We start from the raw sequence: 21,877 nt of genomic DNA, 5'->3' as shown, positions 1-21,877 counted from the left end.
GGTCTCTTGGGTATGAGATTTTTCCTGTAAAAAGAACACCCAAGTGAAGCGAGAATAATCATCCACAATAACTAGACAGTACTTACTCTCGCCGATGCTTATGTAAGCAATCGGGCCGAATAAATCCATGTGTAGGAGCTCCAGTGGCCTGTCACTCGTCATGATGTTCTTATGTGGATGATGAGTCCCAACTTGCTTCCCGGCTTGGCATGCGCTACAAATCCTGTCTTTCTCAAAATAAACATTTGTTAGTCCTAAAATGTGTTCTCCCTTTAGAAGCTTATGAAGATTCTTCATTCCAACATGGGCTAGTCGGCGGTGCCAGAGCCAACCCAAGTTAGTCTTAGCAACTAAGCAAGTGTCGAGTTCAACTCTATCAAAATCTACCAAGTATAGCTGACCCTCTAACACTCCCTTAAATGCTATTGAATCATCACTTCTTCTAAAGACAGTGACACCTACATCAGTAAATAGACAGTTGTAGCCCATTTGACATAATTGAGATACGGAAAGCAAATTGTAATCTAAAGAATCTACAACAAAAACATTGGAAATAGTATGGTTAGGTGATATAGCAATTTTACCCAATCCTTTGACCAAATCTTGATTTCCATCCCCGAATGTGATAGCTCGTTGGGGATCTTGGTTTTTCTCATATGAGGAGAACATCTTCTTCTCCCCTGTCATGTGGTTTGTGCACCCGCTGTCGAGTATCCAACTTGAGCCCCCGGATGCATAAACCTACAAAACAATTTTAGTTCTTGACTTTAGGTACCCAAACGGTTTTGGGTCCTTTGGCATTAGAAACAAGAACTTTGGGTACCCAAACACAAGTCTTGGAGCCCTTGTGTTTGCCCCCAACAAACTTGGCAACTACCTTGCCGGATTTGTTAGTAAGCACATATGATGTATCAAAAGTTTTGAATGAAATAGCATGATTATTTGATGCAATAGGAGTTTTCTTCTTAGGCAACTTGGCACGGGTTGGTTGCCTAGAGCTAGATGTCTCACCCTTATACATAAAGCATAGTTAGGGCCAGAGTGAGACTTCCTAGAATGAGTTCTCCTAATTTTGCTCTCGGGATAACCGGCAGGGTACAAAATGTAACCCTCGTTATCCTGAGGCATGGGAGCCTTGCCCTTAACAAAGTTAGATAAATTCTTTGGAGGGGCATTAAGTTTGACATTGTCTCTCCTTTGGAAGCCAATGTCATCCTTGATGCCAGGGCGTCTTCCATTATAGAGCATACTTCTAGCAAATTTAAACTTTTCATTCTCTAGGTTATGCTCGGCAATTTTAGCATCTAATAATGCTATATGATCATTTTGTTGTTTAATTAAAGCCATGTGATTATGAATAGCATTGATATCAACATCTCTACATCTAGTACAAATAGAAGTGTGTTCAACGGTAGATGTAGAGGGTTTGCAAGATTTTAATTCTACAACCTTAGCATGCAACATATCATTCTTAGTTCTAAGGTCGGAAATAATAGTATTGCAAACATCAAAATCTTTAGCCTTAGCAATCAAATTTTCATTTTCTATTCTAAGACTAGCAAGAGAATCATTCAATTCCTTAATCTTAGCAAGCAAATCATCATCATTATTTCTAAGATTTGGAATTGAAGCATCACAAACATGAGAATCAACCTTAGCAATTAATCTAGCATTTTCATTTTTAAGGTTGTCTATAGTCTCATGGCAAGTGCTTAGCTCACTACACAATTTTTCACATTTTTCAACTTGTAGAGCATAAGCATTTTTTGCCTTAACATGCTTTTTGTTTTCCTTAATAAGGAAGTCCTCTTGAGAGTCCAAGAGATCATCCTTCTCATGAATAGCACTAATCAATTCATTTAATTTTTCCTTTTGTTGCATGTTTAGGTCGGCAAAAAGGGTACGCAAATTATTTTCCTCATCACTAGCATTATCATCACTAGAGGATTCATATTTAGTGGAGGATTTAGATTTAACCTTCTTCCTTTTGCCGTCCTTTGCCATGAGGCACTTGTGGCCGACGTTGGGGAAGAGGAGTCCCTTGGTGACGGCGATGTTGGCAGCGTCCTCGTCGGAGGAGGACTCGGTGGAGCTCTCGTCGGAGTCCCACTCCTGGCAAACATGGGCATCGCCGCCCTTCTTCTTGTAGTACTTCTTTTCTCTCCTCTTTCCCTTCTTGTCGTCGCCCCTGTCACTGTCACTAGATATAGGACATTTTGCAATAAAATGATCGGGCTTACCACATTTGTAGCACACTTTCTTGGAGCGGGGTTTGTAGTCCTTCCCTCTCCGTTGCTTGAGGATTTGGTGAAAGCTTTTGATGATTAAAGCCATCTCCTCATTGTCGAGCTTGGAGGCGTCAATGGGTTGTCTACCCGATGTAGACTCCTCCTTCTTCTCCTCCGTCGCATTGAATGCCACCGGTTGTGCTTCGGACGTGGAGGGTTCATCAAGCTCGTTGATCTTCTTTGAGCCCTTGATCATACATTCAAAGCTCACAAAATTCCCGATTACTTCCTCGGGAGTCATTAGTGTGTATCTAGGATTACCACGAATTAATTGAACTTGAGTGGGGTTAAGGAAAATAAGTGATCTCAAAATAACCTTAACCACCTCATGGTCATCCCATTTCTTGCTCCCGAGGTTGCGCACTTGGTTCACCAAGGTTTTGAGCCGGTTGTACATATCTTGTGGCTCCTCCCCTTGCCGAAGACGAAAACGACCGAGCTCCCCCTCGATCGTTTCCCGCTTGGTGATCTTGGTGAGTTCATCACCTTCGTGTGCGGTCTTGAGAAGTTCCCAAATTTCCTTTGCATTCTTCAACCCTTGCACCTTGTTGTATTCCTCCTTGCTTAGAGAGGCGAGGAGTATGGTTGTAGCTTGGGAGTTGAAGTGCTCGATTTGGGCCACTTCGTCCGTATCATAATCCTCATCCCCTATGGATGGTACCTGTGCTCCAAACTCAACAACATTCCATATACTTTTGTGGAGTGAGGTTAGATGAAATTTCATTAAATCACTCCACCTAGCATAATCTTCGCCATCAAAAGTTGGCGGTTTTCCTAATGGAACGGAAAGTAATGGAGTATGTCCAGATGTACGAGGATAGTGTAAGGGATCTTACTAAACTTCTTGCGCTCTTGGCGCTTAGAAGTTACGGACGGCGCATCGGAGTCGGAGGTCGATGTTGATGAAGTGTCGGTCTCGTAGTAGACCACCTTCCTCATCCTCTTGTGCTTGTCGCCTTTCCGATGCGACTTGTGGGAAGAAGATTTTTCCTTCTTCTCTTTGAGGTGTGAGGAAGAAGATCTTTTCTCCTTCCGTTTGGAGGAGTCCTTCTTCTTCTCCTTCCTCTTGGTGCGGGACTCTTCCGATGAAGTGCTCCCTTGGCTCGTAGTGGGCTTGTCGCCGATCTCCATCTCCCTCTTGGTGTGATCTCCCGACATCACTTTGAGCGGTTAGGCTCTAATGAAGCACCGGGCTCCGATACCAATTGAAAGTCGCCTAGAGGGGGGGTGAATAGGGCGAAACTGAAATTTACAAAATTAATCACAACTACAAGTCGGGTTAGCGTTAGAAATATAATTGAGTCCGCGAGAGAGGGTGCAAAACAAATCGCAAGCGAATATGGAAGTGAGACACAAGGATTTGATTTACCGAGGTTCAGTTCTCGCAAACCTACTCCCCGTTGAGGAGGCCACAAAGGCCGGGTCTTTTTCAACCCCTTCCCTCTCTCAAACGGTCCCTCGGACCGAGTGAGCTTCTTCTTCTCAATCAAACGGGAACAAACTTCCCAGCAAGGACCACCACACAATTGGTGTCTCTTGCCTTGGTTACAATTGAGTTGATCGCAAGAAAGATTGAAAGAAAGCATGATTGCAAAAGCCAAGCAACAAGAGCGACAAATAACACACGGATCACTTTCTCTCTCAAGTCACTAATCACTAATGATCTCTTTTCTCAATTGTGAAACTTGGAGAGATGGAGGCTTTGAATGTGTCTTGGAATGAATTGCTAGCTCTTGTATTGAATGTTGAAGGTTGGAATGCTTGGGTGAAGTGAATGGAGGTGGTTGGGGTTGTATTTATAGCCACCAACCACTTCCTAGCCGTTGCTCCATTCTGCCGACCGCGGACGGTCCGCCCGCCTGGTCCGGACGGTCCGCGCCTGTAGATCAACGGCTGAAAACGCAACGGTCAGCAGTAACGGCTATATCAACGGCTATATTGCATTTAATGCGTCGTCAGATGTCAGATAAAGCCAGTCGCGGACGGTCCGGTCGTGCACCCCGGACGGTCCGCGAGGCCGCTATAATTCATTTTTCCGAACCCGTTACCTTCGGGTTTTTCGGTTTCTCACCTACCGGACGGTCCGCGCCTGAGCCCGGACGGTCCGCGCACGGTCTCGGACGGTCCTTGCTTTTCCTTCGGACGGTCCATAGTGCATACTTGGATTTTTGCATTGGTTCTGTCCGAGTGTCATCCTGGTGTTGCGGACGGTCCGCCGCAAGGGCCCGGACGGTCCGCGCTTGGCCTGTTTTTCCAAAAAGCTTCTCCTGTCCGGAATAATCTACGGTATTCCGGACAGTCGATTTAGTATAGTTGTAGATGAACCTTTGACACCTGTAGAACATATAATCTAGAGCAAACTGGTTAGTCCAATTATTTGTGTTGGGCAATTCAACCACCAAAATTAATTAGGAACTAGGTGTAAGCCTAATTCCCTTTCAGCAAGCAATTTTTCATTTTCAATTCTAAGGCTAGCAAGAGAAATGTTCAATTCTTCAATCTTAGCAAGCAAATCAACATTATCATTTGTAAGATCGGGAATTGGAGCATCAGAAACATTTGAATCAACCTTAGAAATTAAATTTGCATTCTCATTTCTAAGGTTGGCAATACCATCATGGCAAATGCTTAGCTCACTAGATAGTTTTTCACATTTTTCTACTTCTAGAGCGTAAGCATTTTTCACCTTAACATGCTTCTTATTTTCTTTAATTAAAAAGTCCTCTTGAGAGTCCAAGAGATCATCCTTCTCATGAATAGCACTAATTAATTCATTTAACTTTTCTTTTTGTTGCATGTTGAGGTTGGCGAAAAGGGTACGCAAATTATCCTCCTCATCACTAGCATTATCCTCATCACTAGAGGTTTCATATTTAGTGGAGGATCTAGATTTTACCTTCTTCTTTTTGCCGTCCTTTACCATGAGGCACTTGTGGCCGACGTTGGGGAAGAGAAGACCCTTGGTGACGGCGATGTTTGCGTCATCCTCGTCGGAGGAGTCGGTGGAGCTCTCGTCGGAGTCCCACTCCCGGCAAACATGGGCATCACAGCCCTTCTTCTTGTAGTATCTCTTCTTCTCCCCTTCTTGTCGTCGCCCCTGTCACTATCACTAGATAATGGACATTTAGCAATGAAATGACCGGGCTTACCACATTTGTAGCACACTTTCTTGGAGCGGGGCTTGTAATCCTTCCCCCTCCTTTGCTTGAGGATTTGGTGGAAGCTCTTGATGATGAGCGTCATTTCCTCATTGTCGAGCTTTGAGGCGTCGATTGGTTGTCTACTTGATGTAGACTCCTCCTTCTTTTCCTCCGTCGCTTTGAAAGCGACCGGTTGTGCTTCGGACGTGGAGGGGCCATCAAGCTCGTTGATCTTCTTTGAGCCTTTGATCATCAATTCAAAGCTCACAAAATTCCCGATTACTTCCTCGGGAGTCATTAGTGTATATCTAGGATTGCCACGAATTAATTGAACTTGAGTAGGGTTAAGGAAAACAAGTGATCTAAGAATAACCTTAACCACTTTGTGGTCATCCCATTTTTTGCTCCCGAGGTTGCGCACTTGGTTCACCAAGGTTTTGAGCCGGTTGTACATGTCTTGTGGCTCCTCCCCTTGGCGAAGACGGAAGCGACCGAGGTCCCCCTCGATCGTTTCCCGCTTGGTGATCTTGGTCACCTCGTCTCCTTCGTGCGCGGTCTTTAGCACGTCCCAAATCTCTTTAGCACTCTTCAACCCTTGCACCTTATTATACTCCTCTCGACTTAGAGAGGCGAGGAGTATAGTTGTGGCTTGGGAGTTGAAGTGTTGGATTTGGGCTACTTCGTCCTCATCATAATCTTCATCCACTACGGAAGGTACTTGTACACCAAACTCAACAACATCCCATATACTTATGTGGAGTGAGGTTAGGTGATATCGCATCATATCACTCCACCTAGCATAATCTTCACCATCAAACGTTGGTGGTTTGCCTAATGGGACGGAAAGTAAAGGTGTATGTTTAGGAATGCGAGGATAGCGTAGGGGGATCTTACTAAACTTCTTGCGCTCATGACGCTTAGAAGTAACGGACGGCGCATCGGAGCCGGAGGTTGAAGGTGATGAAGTATCGGTCTCGTAGTAGACCACCTTCCTCATCTTCTTTTTCTTGTCGCCACTCCGATGCGACTTGTGGGAAGATGATTTCTTCTCCTTCCCCTTCCCCTTGTTGCGGGACTCTTCCGATGAAGCCTTCCCGTGGCTTGTAGCGGGCTTATCGCCAGTCTCCATTTCCCTCTTGGCGTGATCTCCCGACATCACTTCGAGCGGTTAGGCTCTAATGAAGCACCAGGCTCTGATACCAATTGAAAGTCGCCTAGAGGGGGGTGAATAGGGCGAAACTAAAATTTACAAAGTTAATCACAACTCCAAGCCGGGTTAGCGTTAGAAATAATAATGAGTCCGAGAGAGAGGGCGCAAAACAAATCGCAAGCGAGTAAAGAGTGTAACACACAGATTTGTTTTACCGAGGTTCGGTTCTTGCAAACCTACTCACCGTTGAGGTGGTCACAAAGACCGGGTCTCTTTCAACCCTTTCCCTCTCTCAAACGGTCCCTCGAATCGAGTGAGCTTCTCTTCTTAATCAATTGGGAACCAAACTTCCCGCAAGGACCACCACACAATTGGTGTCTCTTGCCTTGATTACAATTGAGATGATCGCAAGAAAGAATGAAAGAAGGAAGCAATCCAAGCGCAAGAGCTCAAAAGAACACAACAAATCTCTCTCACTAATCACTAAAGCCTTGTGTGGAATTAGGAGAGGATTTGATTACTTTGGTGTGTATTGTATTGAATGCTTAGCTCTTGTAAGTAGTTGGAAGGTGAAAAACTTGGATGACTTGAACGTGGGGGTGGTTGCGGTATTTATAGCCCCAACCACCAAACTTGACCGTTGGTGGAGGCTGCTGTCGACGGGCGCACCGGACAGTCCGGTGCGCCACCGGACAGTGTCTGGTGCGCCAGCCACGTCACCCGGCCGTTAGGATTCGACCGTTGGAGCTCTGACCGGTGGGGTCGCCTGACTGTCCGCTGGTGCACCGGACAGGTACTGTAGACTGTCCGGTGCGCCTCCCGCGCGTGCTCTGACTCTGGCGTGCACTGTAGCGCATTAAATGCCTCTGCTGGTGACCGTTGGCGCCGTAGTAGCCGTTGCTTCCGCTGGCACACCGGAAAGTCCAGTGAATTATAGCGGAGCGCCCTTGGAAATTCCCGAAGGTAACGAGTTTGGCTTCGACCGCCCTGGTGCACCGAACACTGTCCGGTGGCACACCGGACAGTCCGGTGCGCCAGACAAGGGTGCCTTCCGGGTTGTCTTTTGCTCTATTGTTTGAACCCTTTTCTTGGTCTTTTTATTGGCTTATTGTGAACCTTTGGCACCTGTAGAACTTATAGACTAGAGCAAACTAGTTAGTCCAATTATTTGTGTTGGGTAATTCAACCACCAAAATAAATTAGGAAATAGGTGTAAGCCTAATTCCCTTTCAAACTGTATCTAGATATTTTTCAAGCTTCAGATCTCTTGCCTTACTACTTTTGTCCACATGGCCAGAAATGACTTGAGAATCAGTTTTCAGAATGGCCCTTCTTATTCCCATTGCCCTTAACTTCCGTAGCCCCAACAGGAGTGCTTCGTATTCAGTAATATTATTTGTAAAACTAAAATCAAGCTTGGTTGCATAACACGTTCTGACTTTTGATGGTGCTACCAGAACAGCAGCCGCTCCTGCACCGAAGGTTCCCCATGAACCATCGTAGAACACTATCCAAGCTTCGGTGTCTTTGTTTATTTCTTCTTCCTGAGCCCCTGGCATCCAGTCAGCGATGAAATCTGCTAACGCTTGGGATTGAATTGAGGATCTATGGACATAGTCAATGGTAAATTCATTAAGCTCTGTGACCCATTTTCCAATCCTTTCAGTAGCTTCTCTATTCTTTATAATGTCCTTCAGAGACTGTGACGAAGGAACAATTATGTGGTATGCTTGAAAATAATGTCGAAGCTTCCTGGAGGCCATTAATACAGCATACAACTTGTTCTCCAATTCTGTATAATTTTTCTTTGATAGACTTAAAACTTCAGATACGAAGTACACTGGAGCTTGCTTTTTAACTTGACCATCTAGCTTCTCCTGTACCAGCGCTGCACTCACTACAGAATGTGAAGCTGCCACATATAATAGCAATGGAGCCCCTGGCGTAGGTGGAGTTAATGTTGTTAAATCAATCAAATATTGCTTCAACTCTTCAAAGGCTTTTTGCTGTGCCAGGCCCCATTGAAAGACTTTGGCTGACTTTAGTATTTCAAAGAATGGTAGATTTCTTTCTGCTGATCTGGATATGAATTTGTTTAATGATGCTAGCCTCCCTGCCAGCCGTTGGGCCCCCTTCTTTGTGTTTGGTGGCTCCATCCGAAGAATAGCCTCAATCTTACTTGGGTTGGCTTCAATTCCTTTAGTTGACACCAGGCAGCTAAGGAACTTGCCCTTCTTAACCCAAAAACACACTTTTCTGGATTCAACTTCAGGCCAGCTTGCCTGAAGTTAGCAAATGTCTCCTGTAAATCAGCAATGTGATTTTCTTGCTTCGTGCTTTTCACTATAATATCATCAACATAGGTCAGTACGTTCCTACCTATTTGAGAATGGAGAACCTTGGCTGTCATTCTGCTGAAGCTTCCTCCAGCATTCTTGAGCCCCTCAGGCATCCGAAGATAACAATATGTGCCACTGGGAGTTATAAAACTAGTCTTCAGCTCATCTTCCTTCTTCATCCATATTTGATGATAGCCAGAATAATAATCCAATAGACTCATGAGCTCCGAAGAAGCTGCTGCATCCACTAGGGAATCTATTCTTGGCAATGAGAACTCGTCCTTTGGACAAGCCTTGTTAAGATCTGTAAAATCAATGCACATTCTCCATTTGCCATTGGCCTTCTTCACCATAACAGTGTTGGCTAGCCATTCTGTGTATTTCACCTCTCTGATAACACCAGCACTAAGAAGTCTCTTCACTTCATTCCGAGCACCTTCAGCTTTGTCTTCAGACATTTTCTGAAGCCTTTGTTTTCTTGGCCTGAAGGATGGATCCACGTTGAGTGAGTGTTCAATGACATCTCTGTTGACACCACAGAGATCATTGGTGGACCAAGCAAAGACATATTTATTGTTGAATAAGAATCTTAGCAAAGTCTTTTCTTATTCTTCAGATAGCTGAGACCCCAACAATACCCTTTGTTCTGCTATGTCTTCACATAGGAGCATAGGCTTCGGCTGATCCGCCGAAGCAGCCTTCTCTCTTTTGTATTTATACTGCTCACAGGCTTTGGTTTCATCTATATTATGGATTGCCTTTGAATCTATCCAATTTCCTTCAGCTTTTCTGGCAGCCTCTTGACTTCCATGGATAGCAATGGGCCCTTGCTCCGAAGGTATTTTCATACATAAGTATGCTGGATGAAGTATGGCTTCAAAAGCATTGAGTGTCCCTCGACCAATGATTGCATTGTATGGGTACTCCATGTCAACAATATCAAATACAATTTGTTCAGTCCTTGTGTTATGAACGAAGCCGAAGGTTACTGGCATTGTGATTTTGTCGAGTGCGACAATTTGCCTTCCTCCGAAGCCACAAAGAGGGTGTGTAGCATCATGAATCTTATCCTCTGGCTCTTGCATTTGTCTGAAGGCCTTAGCAAATATGATATCCGCTGCATTGCCTATGTCAACCAGAACATTATGGACCAGAAACCCCTTGATAACACAAGATATGACCATAGCATCATTGTGGGGGTAATCCTTGAGCTGAAGATCCTCCTGGGAGAAGGTAATCGGGATGTGGGACCATTTAGACTTGATGAAGGGTCCCTGCACCCCAACATGCTGCACCCTTCTCTGCGCTTCTTTCTTCTGCTTCTTGTTGGCTGGCTCTGAGTATGAACCACCTGTTATCGGGAGCACCAGCTTCGTAGCCGAAGGTGCTACAACTTGGTTGCTGGACAAAGCCATCGGCTCAAAAGTGGAAGTGAGTTCACCGGAGGTGGGCGCCAATGTTGGAGACTTGTTCTCAAATGCTATGAATCAAGAACAAGGCAACACAAAAAAAGATTAATGGTTAATGTCCTTCGTCCTTCGGAGCATTATCTCCCTGAGGATATAACGATCTCTGGACGAAGGTTATGGAAGTCATACCTTCATAATTACAACATAAATCAATGAAAGACGAAGTATATGAAACTTGAGAAATAACATGAATAATCATATGACATCATAATATTTCTTTAATTTCATCATTATGATATTAAATTACATTTGTACCTTCGGCTTGACAGAAGGCAAAGGCACAAGCGTGATGCGAGAGTGAATATCAATTAGCGTGAACAGTATGGGGGTACTGTTCACCTATTTATAGACACAGGGCGCAGCCTATAAGAATTTACATTTATATCCCTTATATTTGGTTACAATCATGACACAGATTATCATGGGCCGATCGGTCTTTGCATCTTTAAGTCGGTGCAACCCTTCGTCTTAGGGCGTGTTACTATGCCGAAGCTCCCTGGATGGTAGCTTCGTCGTTGCTTTTGTGTTGATCTTCCGAAGGTGCTTCTTCTTACAGGACCTTCGGCGACGAAGCAAACCCCCTACAGTGATCATCTTGTGTAAGGCCTGAGAGACTCAAAGTTATGGAGATTCCTCACAAATAGGATATTGTGATACAAATAAGAACCGTGGTACTCAAGTCAGATCTTTGGATCACTTGAGAGGGGTTGAGTGCAACCCTCATCCATTAGGACACCAAAACATGGAGTAGGCAAACATATTACACTTGACGAACCATGGGATAAAATTGTCATGTCTCTTGTGCCATTTACTTTATTGCAATTTTTACCTCTTCCAAGTTCCAAATTCTCACTTCTGATATTGCTCTAAGTCTAAATTATATCTTGATAGAGAAATCAAGTGAAAGGAACTTCTCTCTACTCTCTACTTGGTTTTACTTACTCTAACTCATAGTATAGACCAAACTTGTGTTGTTTGGAGCAAGTTTTGCAGGTTCACCAATTCACCCCACTTGGTGCTCTCAATATGTTTATTTGTGGAATCGAATTCTAGTAAACAAACTATGTGTCCTTGTGCTTTCTTTTTCCTATGTGCATTTGTCTTTCCTCTTCTAAGTTAATACTTGATTTACTTATCATTTGATATATATCTCTTATACTGTTGCTAGATCTCATTTCACACCTAAGTTTTTGCTAGCAACTTAGCAAATATTTACCTTAGAAATTGTCTCGGCCATATTATTCTTTTTTTCAAACCCTTAAAGTCATAATATTCATATCGAAGTTTGTGTCTGAGTTAGAATTTCAGGTTTTTTCCTATTCACCCCCTATAGGAAACTTTCAAGTGCACCCAAAGTCTTTGATCAAGCCCTAAACACTCGACATGGATGGCAGAGGCCGCCTGATCATACTTTCCCTTGCTTCACCATTTAGGCAAAATCCCAACATATCCTTTAGAGTCTTCGATGGATCAAACGGCCCTAGACTCGACCGATCTCACCGATGAGAGTCTCCTATAGGGCAAAGTATTGATAGTATCCCTCACAGCCTTCGATGAACCCTGCATTCATGGGAGTAGATGTTGATAATTTATCAAATAGTGAACCATACCGATGATTGAAGTCCCATTCGGTCTTCTCCCTAACATATTATCAAGTATAAAAGGCTACACCAGCTACCAACTATATCATACTAAACGGCATGAGCCTTGACATTCATAGTTGCGACATATCATACATTCTCCTATGACAGGTACGACAACTGCTTGGAAAAGGACATCTCTGACACCGTGCCACAATTAGGGCATAGACCCCAATACGACTCCAAGAACAAGATAAAAACATAGTAGTTAGGTCTTAGCCGGTGAAATGTGAGGTTTATGTAACATCTATCCTTTCTTGCATTATAAAAGGGATAAGTTGGGTAATGTTTTAGAGGGTTCACACATTCGACATTTTTTGGACACTCTTGTACTAGAGTTCATCTAGTAGGCACACATAAAGGTGAATTAGGACCATTAGTCTAGAACTCCCATCACAACCATGCTGCGTGGGAGAGCTAGAAGGTCTTAATGTTCAATGGTGTTTGATCTTATAATCTTTCCGTCCTTTGTGTTCATGAACTAGTGAGTAACTTGGGGACATAGGGTATTATGTGCACTACAGCCTGAGCCTCTCTAACTAGCCATGTGTTGGCTCTTGCTTGTGCTTAGGTTCAACAACAATCGCCAACATATGTCATGCTCCTTCCTAACTTTCTTTTTGGTACTATATGTATTCTGAAGTTGCTACATAATGATAGGGCCACTTAGGCTTTCAAGCAACCTATTATAGGATCAAACATTCATTCAGCTAGTCTGGTATGAAGCCTGATATTAAGGATTAAATCAAGAGAACTATTTGCCAACGGGTTGAAGTGGAACATGTTAAAATGAGTGGCTTGTTGTAGCCTCTACCTATTCTTGATAATGCATGGCAGATTGTTTACATGGACTTTATAGAGGGATAGTTAAGTCTAACAGATTTGATACTATTCTCGTAGTGGTGGATAAGTTCACAAACTATTGTCATTCTATCCCACTATCTCATCCATTTGTTGCACTTCAAGTAGCTCAGGCATATGTGGTCAATGTCTACAACTTGCATGGATTACATGTTAGCATTGTGTCAGATAGGGATAATTTTTTACAAGGGTTTGGATAGAATTGTTCAAGTTAATCCATACATAGTTATTGAATGAATTCTTTATATCACCCTTAAAATTGATGACCAGACTAAGTAGCTCAATCGATACCTTGAAGCTTATGCTCCCAAGCATTCTAACATCAGTAATGAGGTGCAATTATATTTAGTCGAATCTACGTAGTGGCTTGTTGAGATAAATATGTCGAATGTCCTACTGTAGCAACACTTTATGAGAGCTTAGCAGAGAATGAAACACAAAGCAAATAAACATATTATTGAGAGAAAGAGTGTGTGCCCTCTTCAGTTTTTGTTAATTCCTTATCATGGCAATTCTTCCTAGTTCCATTAAAAACCATCAGGTTCTGGCATGAAACCTAACAGTGAAAACCATTTGACCATTGACACTTGGGAGCAAGTGACACAGCATGGCAGTGGTCAAGCTATTCCTAGTGCATGGTATCATACTCATTTAATATATGCCATGTAGGATAGAAAGTTGATGTGGCATGTTAGTAAAGAAGGAAGAGAATAAAGTAGTATATTGAGTGAGACATCACTTAGGCACGAGATCATATGTGTTGAAATCTAAAAATCAAAGTGGCACATAATTCGTACTCTTATACACATGTAGCATTTAATTGTCTTGTGGGGACTACAAAATAACAATTGATATTATACATGTGAGATAACAACTTGGATATTATTACAAGAAACAATATAAGATGGCAACTTTAGATATTGTGGAAAAAACTAAGGGTTAGGAATGGCCTCAATGGACAGTGGATACGAGTGAAAAAGTCCAAGGGCTATCAATTTTCCCATGAGGCCCAAATCTAACAATGTAGAACAAACAAGGGGCTAAACTACAATAATCATGTTTACCCTTAGATCCCTCAAACAAATACACCACATCGATCGGGGAGATTTTTGCTATTATGGAAAGACGCAGAATGGGCTTTGCCATAATGGATTTCAAGTCATAGCAATAGTTAGAATGAAAATGAGATAGACAATCCCATTGCTCAAATGAAATTGTGTTAATATTGCACGCCATTGACTGCGTTTAAATATGCTTAAGTTCGTCACCTGCTTGTCACGACGGTGAGAGGAAACATGGTGATGAGTCATCTCCCTTCTCCATCTCCTCCGACATGCATGCTCTACTTCACCTCAAGCGTGGCATCACCTCCAGCGCTAGCTCCACCTCCGACGCTCCCCTCCGGGAGTGGTCGCTAGACCTCAGCATCCACCACTACTCCTAGCCCGGGGCCACTAACCACACATGGCCCGACTATGTCATGGTTGTCGTGCTCGGTGATAGCCTTAGGCCTTGTTCGTTTGGGTCGGGAACAGTCTGGATTGGGGTAAAAACCCCGTGAACCAAATCTGCTTGGATTAAATCCCGGCCCACACAAAAGCGACGTTTGTTTAATCTCGCTCGAGCTTGGACCCCGGCCCACCCCGGTCGTTCCCACCTCAGCCCGGCTAGGATACAACCCTCCTCTCTCTGGCGTGGAAAGAAACCACGCAACCTGTGAGGAGAGCGCTCATGGCGTGCGAGACGACGGCGTTGCTGTGGCACCAACAATTTGTCATGTACATCATCCGACAATTCATCGTGTACATCATCTAGGAGATTCGGCTACACGAGATCCAGTGGTGGCATTGACACTGGTTGGTCGTCGTCCATGAGGGGAATAACAATTGACTTACCGATGCTATCCCTTTGGTGGTGCATTCTCATCCATACTCAAGTTCTCCTCCTCTAACTCCATTCCATCTACTGACCATGAACTAGAGATCTTGGTGCTAGGGTTCTTAGGTCCATGCGGATTGCTCACGAGTTCCTATGTTGTCGCCTAAGTCTGAGTTATATTGTTGGGTACCATACTGGCTAGACAATGAGAAAGGTTCCATTGTCTGTAGTTTTCTTGAGACCTAGAGTTGCAGTCTTTGGAATAGCACACATCTTAGATGTTCGTGCATAGACCCAATATGTGAAGTTGCTTGGTGCAAAAAGTGATTTTCTAGATATGGCATAGGTCTGCTAAGAGCAATGTCATAGTTTCATTGCTACATAGATGTCCTAGGATCCAGCAACACAAGATAGGAAATTTCTCTTAACCATTAGCTGCGGTAACAATCACCGAAAAAGAAAATTTGCAACTGTTGACTACAGTATTACAGTAGCATGTTTATAGTACAACAGAAAAGAGGAAGCTTAGTTTGTTTTTTGCTCTTGATTCAGTCAGGTGGCATATACTAAATTGTAGATTTGGTTCTACCATGATATACTTGTTTTAGTAAGTATGCTGATTATTTTTAAAGCAACACACTGAATATTCACCTCGCTTAAATAGCTTATAGTTGTTGACCGGTATTTACAATAATATTTTTTATTGACTGACAGTTATATCTTTAAAGGTAAAGGGGTCAAGTCATGCATGAAGTAGCCATAGTCTTCAGAGGAAGAATGTCTTCTCTATTTATATTGTCAAGTGTCATTCTTATTAGTGTATTGAAGACCTTTTCTGAGTGGTTGTTATGTGCTTGTTCTGTCAAAAGGAGAGATGCATCATTATTTGAATCCATGATCTCGTTATGTTTAGTTTACTGGAGATGTAGTGTTTAGCAACTTATCAGTTTTAATAGACCATGAGAGTCTTGTGTTTGTTGTTTGAAAAGACGTTGTAATAAGGTTGCCTTCATCGTAACAAAAATTAGAGTGGACTCCTGTTGAGATATCAGATTGATCAGTTTTGTACTTCCTTTTGGATTAAAATTGCATGTTCGAAACAAAAATTTAGGCTAGGTTGAGTTTTTGGATTATCCCACAGTGCATCTGTTATCAGTTCTGGGCGTCTTTTGGTACCGTGGGCATTCAGAACACAAAGTGCATGTCTCCCTGGATTAACTGAACAATATTTTGGAGCCAGGGATTACAACCTTGAAAGGGATTAACTTAATCCCTCCCGAGAATGTATCCCTATTTAGAATGAATTCCTGTGAACCGAAGCCCTTGGAGCTTGTTCAGTTATTATAGTTCCGTATCTATTGTAGCGGATTGGTATGGATTGAGAGAAATTTTAATTTACTAGGTATTGAAACCCCCTCAATCTCCTTCAATCCATATGGATTGGAGTTAAAACGAACATGCCTTTAGGGCTGATTTGATGAACAGGATTCATGAGAGTGATTTAGGGCTAGTTTGGTGATCAGGGATCACGAGGAGATCTATGGGAAGGAATCCACTCGTGATCCCTAGCCACCAAGTGGGGAGCTGTCCCCAGCGATCGCTCACCTCCACGCGGCGACCACGGAGCTCGCGGCTCGCACACTTGCAATGCGGCATCTACTAAACCGCATGACGCCATAGAGGAGAGGAAGCGAGGGTGGAGTGAGAGCACCAAGGACGGTGGCATACATAGGGCCTGTTTGTTTCGGCTTCTGACAGCTTCTGGCCACCAAAAGCTGTTGCGGACTGTCAAACGCTCAGCTTTTAAGCCAACTTCTATAAAATTCGTTGGGGCAAAAATCATCCAAAATCAAAATAAACACATAATCGGTTGAGTCGTTGTAATAGTAGGAATCCGTCACTTTATAGATCCTGAGCCATATGAACAACTTTATTTTCCTCCACATGTAATCGTAATGATACTCAGATTCTTCCCACAACCAGATTCTCCCTACAGCTAGATTTTCAGAAAAGCTGATAAAAAAGCTGAACCAAACAGGCCTATAGGCTGTTGGGAGAAATTTGTGATTTTGCCACTCTCAATTTTAGTTGTTTGTTATTATGTCATTCGTGTATATGACTGGTGAGACCATTTGTGTCTATGATTTGTAGGTCTGATGGCATACTGGCGAAGCCTACAAATCATAATAGCAAAATTGCCGATGTCTGTTGGAGGCCGGCTGTGAGACGTGCGACTCCCTAGAAGCAGGTGGAGGTGGGAGGGGCAAGCCGCTGCATGAGGACGCTCCGAATTGCACCCACCCCCTGACACGGTGGCACCTTGTAGCAGAGCTATCCAAGAATGAGTCTTAGGGAGTGTTTGTTTGAGATTATAATCTATCCAGATTATATAATCTAACAACTTTTGAACTAAGAGTTAGTTCAAAAATTGTTGGATTATATAATCTAGGTGGATTATAATCCCAAACAAACACCCCCTTAGTCGGAATTTGCTCCATAGTCGGCTACCCTTAGGCCTCACGAAGCTCAAGAACCTGGAGAGGAGAAGTAGGGAGACGACTCAGTCACGACGTTTGCTCTCGCCGCGCCGTGAAGAGCAAGTGATGAGCTTATGCATCTCTAAACTCTTAACACCCTAAAATTCTACTTTGGTATTTAAGAAAAATCCCTAAAGATTTAAAAGTTAAAGTGTCTTTAATAAGAATTTTCTTACCTTTTAGATTATTCTCCTAAAATAAATAAATAAAACATTTAGATGATTCAAATTTAGATTTGAATCCTAACACTAGAATTTGAGTTTGAAATATAAAAACAATGGGAAAGATTTTTAGTTTGTTTAATTGTTTGTTTCATGAACTAAATAATGAGAAGTACCTATTAAAATAAATAAATACATGATTAAATTTAAAATATAATATGACTTGCATCTCATGCTGGGTAAAATTTTGATTGCTGCATCTTATGTGCATATTTTAAATTTGAATTCTGGACTTGAAACTTGATAATAAATTGAAAACTAAAAAAATAAGAAAATAGAAAAGAAAAGAAAGAAGAGAAGAAAAAGAAAAGAACCCCTCCCCTGCACGCTGGGCTGAATTGCTCGCCGGCCCACTTCACTCCGTGGTTGCACAGCCGACGCCACACGCACTGTCTCCCTGCTGGGTGGGCTAGCCTCATCAGTCACCAGCGCTGTAAGCCAAGCATGTGCCTTTGTTTCGCTGGCGAGTGGGGCCAGAAAGCCAGATTCTTCTTCTCGATTCTACGCCGGGTTGGTTACGGCCGGCCGTACGAGTTGGTTACTTACGATCTGGGGGGATTCGACCCTTATGATTCGAGGCCCCTCTCCTCGTGGCTATAAAGCCCCGAGCACTCTTCTCATCCATCGCGTACCAGCGCCGAAGAATCAAACGTGAGGACGAGGATGTTGTCCACACCACCAAGCACGACGAGCGCAGAGAGAGGCAAAGCATCATGGACTTCGGCAACCTTGAAAAAGGGTCCGAGAGGAGCACGTGACACTGTCACGCGTGTCTGTGGCATATTTGGTCGTGATGTGCGACCGGGGACACGTGGATTGCTCTCTGGAGCAAGAAACTCGCCATCAAGCCGCCCCTCAACATCGTCGTTTGGGTCACGGTGAGATCCCCTCCCCTAAGTTCGCCAGTTCATTGGTTACGGTTTGCATGTTTTCCCGTGGATGTTTTGTTTAAGAACCTCTATAGATGGAGGGAATTGACCCTAAGTCTAGTCCTAGTCAAAATTAATTTCGGTTAGGTCCATATTTTCGCAAAACAACCCCTACACTTGTTAGATAATAACCGCCATCCATCAGTGTCTATAATTATAAGATTAAATCTGAAATTGAGTTTTTAGTATAAAAATAAATCTAGAAAGCTTAGAAAACTGATAACTTATTCGTTTATCTTAGAATATTAATACACAGTTTGTTTTCATGTTTGGCGTAATGTTATTTTTATTCATGATTTGCCTATTTGTATGTATTGTTGTGAATAGAAGCGAAGAACCTAAAGCCCAACTTGGAGAAGTAACTAGAGTTGCACCAAAAAGGCAAGTCGTGTCCTTGATCACATTGTTTGACATAATAATATTTACATTTATGTACTCACCTAATGCATTGTTAGGTTAAATTGATGAGACCTAATAGGTTACCTAGTTTTGTTTACCCTACGCCTTGCATACAAATGAATTATTGGGTAGCCTTGTTATTGCTCTATTTGGCTTTGGAATCAATGGTATCTATGAACTATGGTCATGTTCTATTATTATTATTGGCTTTATTATTGTGCATGATAAGATTATTGTATTTAATTGAAACATGGAGCGTCAATCCGAGACAACAGTGCTACCACAAGGGTAGAATGAGACGCTCGTGGCTAATTAATTAGGGAAGCTAGTGTGATAATCCTTACCCAAAAGGGTCAAATAGGAAAGGAGTTGCCGCAAGTATAGGGAGGTTCTCAAGTGATCATGTTGCGATGGCTTTTCATACTAGAGATTTCTATACCCCTCTACCTGAAAATCGTAGCGGGTTTTCTCATGGTAGTGAAACTTTGTAAATGACCTGTAGTGGATCCTTAGTCATTTATCTTGGAAGTGTCTAAGGGCATTACAAACTCAAGCTGGAAGAGAAACACGACTTTGTGGGTAAAAGGTGCAACATCTGCATTGTGTAAAACTGGTATATCAATCGTACTCACAATCAAAAGTGGCTTAGGTCTCTCACATGATTAAACGATGGAAATAAACTAACATGCATTTCATTGTGGATTTACAATTTTGGTCTTTAACTTAATTGAGTTTGTATTTAGTTATATTTAATAATTGATAATAAAATTTTCAGCAACAAAATTAAAAACAATGCACTTGTCGCTCGAGATGGCCTTACTTTAGAAAAAAAAAATCCTGACCGGGCATCCCTCGGCTGCAGAGTCGACCTCATCCAAGTTCCATTTATTATTTTCTCCGAGGAAGCCCTTTCCCCAGGCACAGATCCGGCTCCTCGCCGCCGCCATGGCCGCCCGCCTCCCCCTCCTGGTCCTCGCCGTTGTCGCTGCGTCCCTCCTCGCTGCCGACGCGCGGCCGTGCCACACCTTCTTCGTCGCCTTCCGCGCCGACCCCAACCCCAGCAGAGGCGACGACGCTGTACCCCACCACCTCGGCGCCCCGCATGTCGCTACAGTCATCACCGTCTTCCGTGTCCGCCGTCTCGGTCCGCACGTCCCCCACGGCCACCGTAACCACCACCACCTCCACTCCATCCCCGCCAACGTCCGGATCCACCGCCCCGATCTCCCGCACCCCGCCGCGGGGCCCCAGGAGCGCGCCAGGGACATCTTCGTGGTCGTCATCGGGCTCCTCTTTGGCGTCGCCTGCGGAGCGCTCACCGCTGCTTCCGTGTACCTCGTCTGGTCCATGGTCGCCGGAGCTGCTGCGGTCTCCGCGTACGACGAGCTCTACGACGACGAGGACGAGGCGTCCGACATCGAGAGCCCCAAGAAGGTCGGCTACGTCATCATCCAGGAGCTCGAGGTCGATGAAGGCGGTAAGAACTAGGGCCGGATTTGGTGGCGCTCGTGCTCCCGGGAGGTAGGGCAAGTTCCTGAAGTGGGTTGGCCTATGGCCATATGTTGAGTGAATCGTAATGTCTGTATGACAATGTGATGCGCAGTTGGGACTTGGGAGCCTTAGGGGTTTGCCCTCCATGTGAATATGATCGTGAAGCATGCTTAAGCTACCAAATGTGCTTGTTTCTGACGAACCTATCAATCAATGTTATGCACCACTGTGAAACTGTTCATTTGATCTGCTATCTAATGTATTATGGCCTGGCTTCGAGATCAGAGTTATACAATGTGATGGGTGGTTGGGACTTGGGAACCTTAGAGCTAGTTTGGGAGCCACAAACCCGGTTGATTTTAGCCCCTCCAATCCCCTCTGGTTTTGTGGCTCCCAAACTGGCCCTTAGGGTTTTCCTGTTTGCTTTTAGCAGTTTTGTGTTCCAATTATAGGTGTTATATAATGGCTTGTCTGTCCTGATGTACCAAAGCTTGGCTTATCGGTTGTTTGAAGATTATGTGGTTTGAGTATGCTTGTTTTATCGTGTGTGGATTAACGATTGTGTTGGACTGAAGCACCAGCAGCTGCACTAGCTGATAGTTAGTTCTGAATGTGTTCGTAGTCTGTTTGTTTTGTTAACATGTTATCGCTGCCAACCTATCTGATGATTGAAATGTTCTTAATGTGTTGATAATCTGTTTCTTTTGTTACTATATGTTATCACCGCCAAACTATCAGATGATTTAAGTGTTCTCTGCATTATAATATGTGTCTCTTCAATTGGTGATGGCAATATGGTAGTCAGGTACTCAGGTGGTTGCTATAGCATTACCAACAACCCAACATGTTCTAATCAAGGTATATTATGTACCATGTTAATTGAAAATGTCTATTTGCCATTCATATTGTTTACTGTGCTTATGGCTATGAGCACAAAATCTGTGCAACCTGAATTAGTATTGAAATATGTGGATGGTCGTCATTTTCATGATGTGATGGTGTAGTTCTGTAACAGATTAGTCATTTTGATGATGCAGATTAGTGCTATTAGATTGTGGGTGGCCTTGATTTGATTTGGCTAAGTGTTATCTATGCTTTTGTTTGGGACGTCAGTATAGTCTATGCTGTTGTTAGGTATCCTGTTTATTCTGTCTATTCGCTATATATTAAAGCCAACTGTTCACACTGCTGCAGCTGCAATCTATAGAGATAAAACATTGTAGAAACAATAGAAGCCATTTCAGACTAGAGCTAAGCGAACAACTTTATCACCAATCTGAGATTCAAGATTACCCTTGCCTGCATCTAGTTTATTTCTGCTGAAATAGACTGATGAGCTATTACTTGAAGTTCATTTTTTAGTTCAATCTGAGCTTAAAGATTACCGAGTGAGGATATTGATGCAGAAGATGATCCCACTACATATGAAGAAGCTATGAGAAGTGAAAATTCATCCAAATGGGTTTCAGCTACCTAAGATGAATTAGAATTCATGAGAATGAACAAAGTTTAGGACTTAGAGATCATTTCCCAAG

At 43.3% G+C, this 21,877-nt stretch overlaps 1 protein-coding gene across 1 annotated transcript; it reads left to right on the top strand.

Annotated features, from left to right (window-relative positions):
* Positions 1-19,669: 19,669 nt before the first annotated feature.
* Positions 19,670-20,576, top strand: LOC100275795 (uncharacterized). The gene has a single exon (NM_001149794.2). The coding sequence runs from the start codon at positions 19,797-19,799 to the stop codon at positions 20,337-20,339; it is 543 nt and encodes a 180-aa protein (NP_001143266.1). The 5' UTR covers positions 19,670-19,796; the 3' UTR covers positions 20,340-20,576.
* Positions 20,577-21,877: the final 1,301 nt, after the last annotated feature.

This window comes from Zea mays, chromosome 1, assembly GCF_902167145.1.
Source record: "Zea mays cultivar B73 chromosome 1, Zm-B73-REFERENCE-NAM-5.0, whole genome shotgun sequence".
Lineage (NCBI taxonomy): Eukaryota > Viridiplantae > Streptophyta > Magnoliopsida > Poales > Poaceae > Zea > Zea mays.
This window is presented reverse-complemented; position numbering and strand designations above follow the sequence as displayed.

Coding starts and splice junctions, on each gene's coding strand:
- LOC100275795 (NM_001149794.2), top strand. CDS start 19,797: ATGGCCGCCCGCCTCCCCCTCCTGGTCCTCGCCGTTGTCGCTGCGTCC.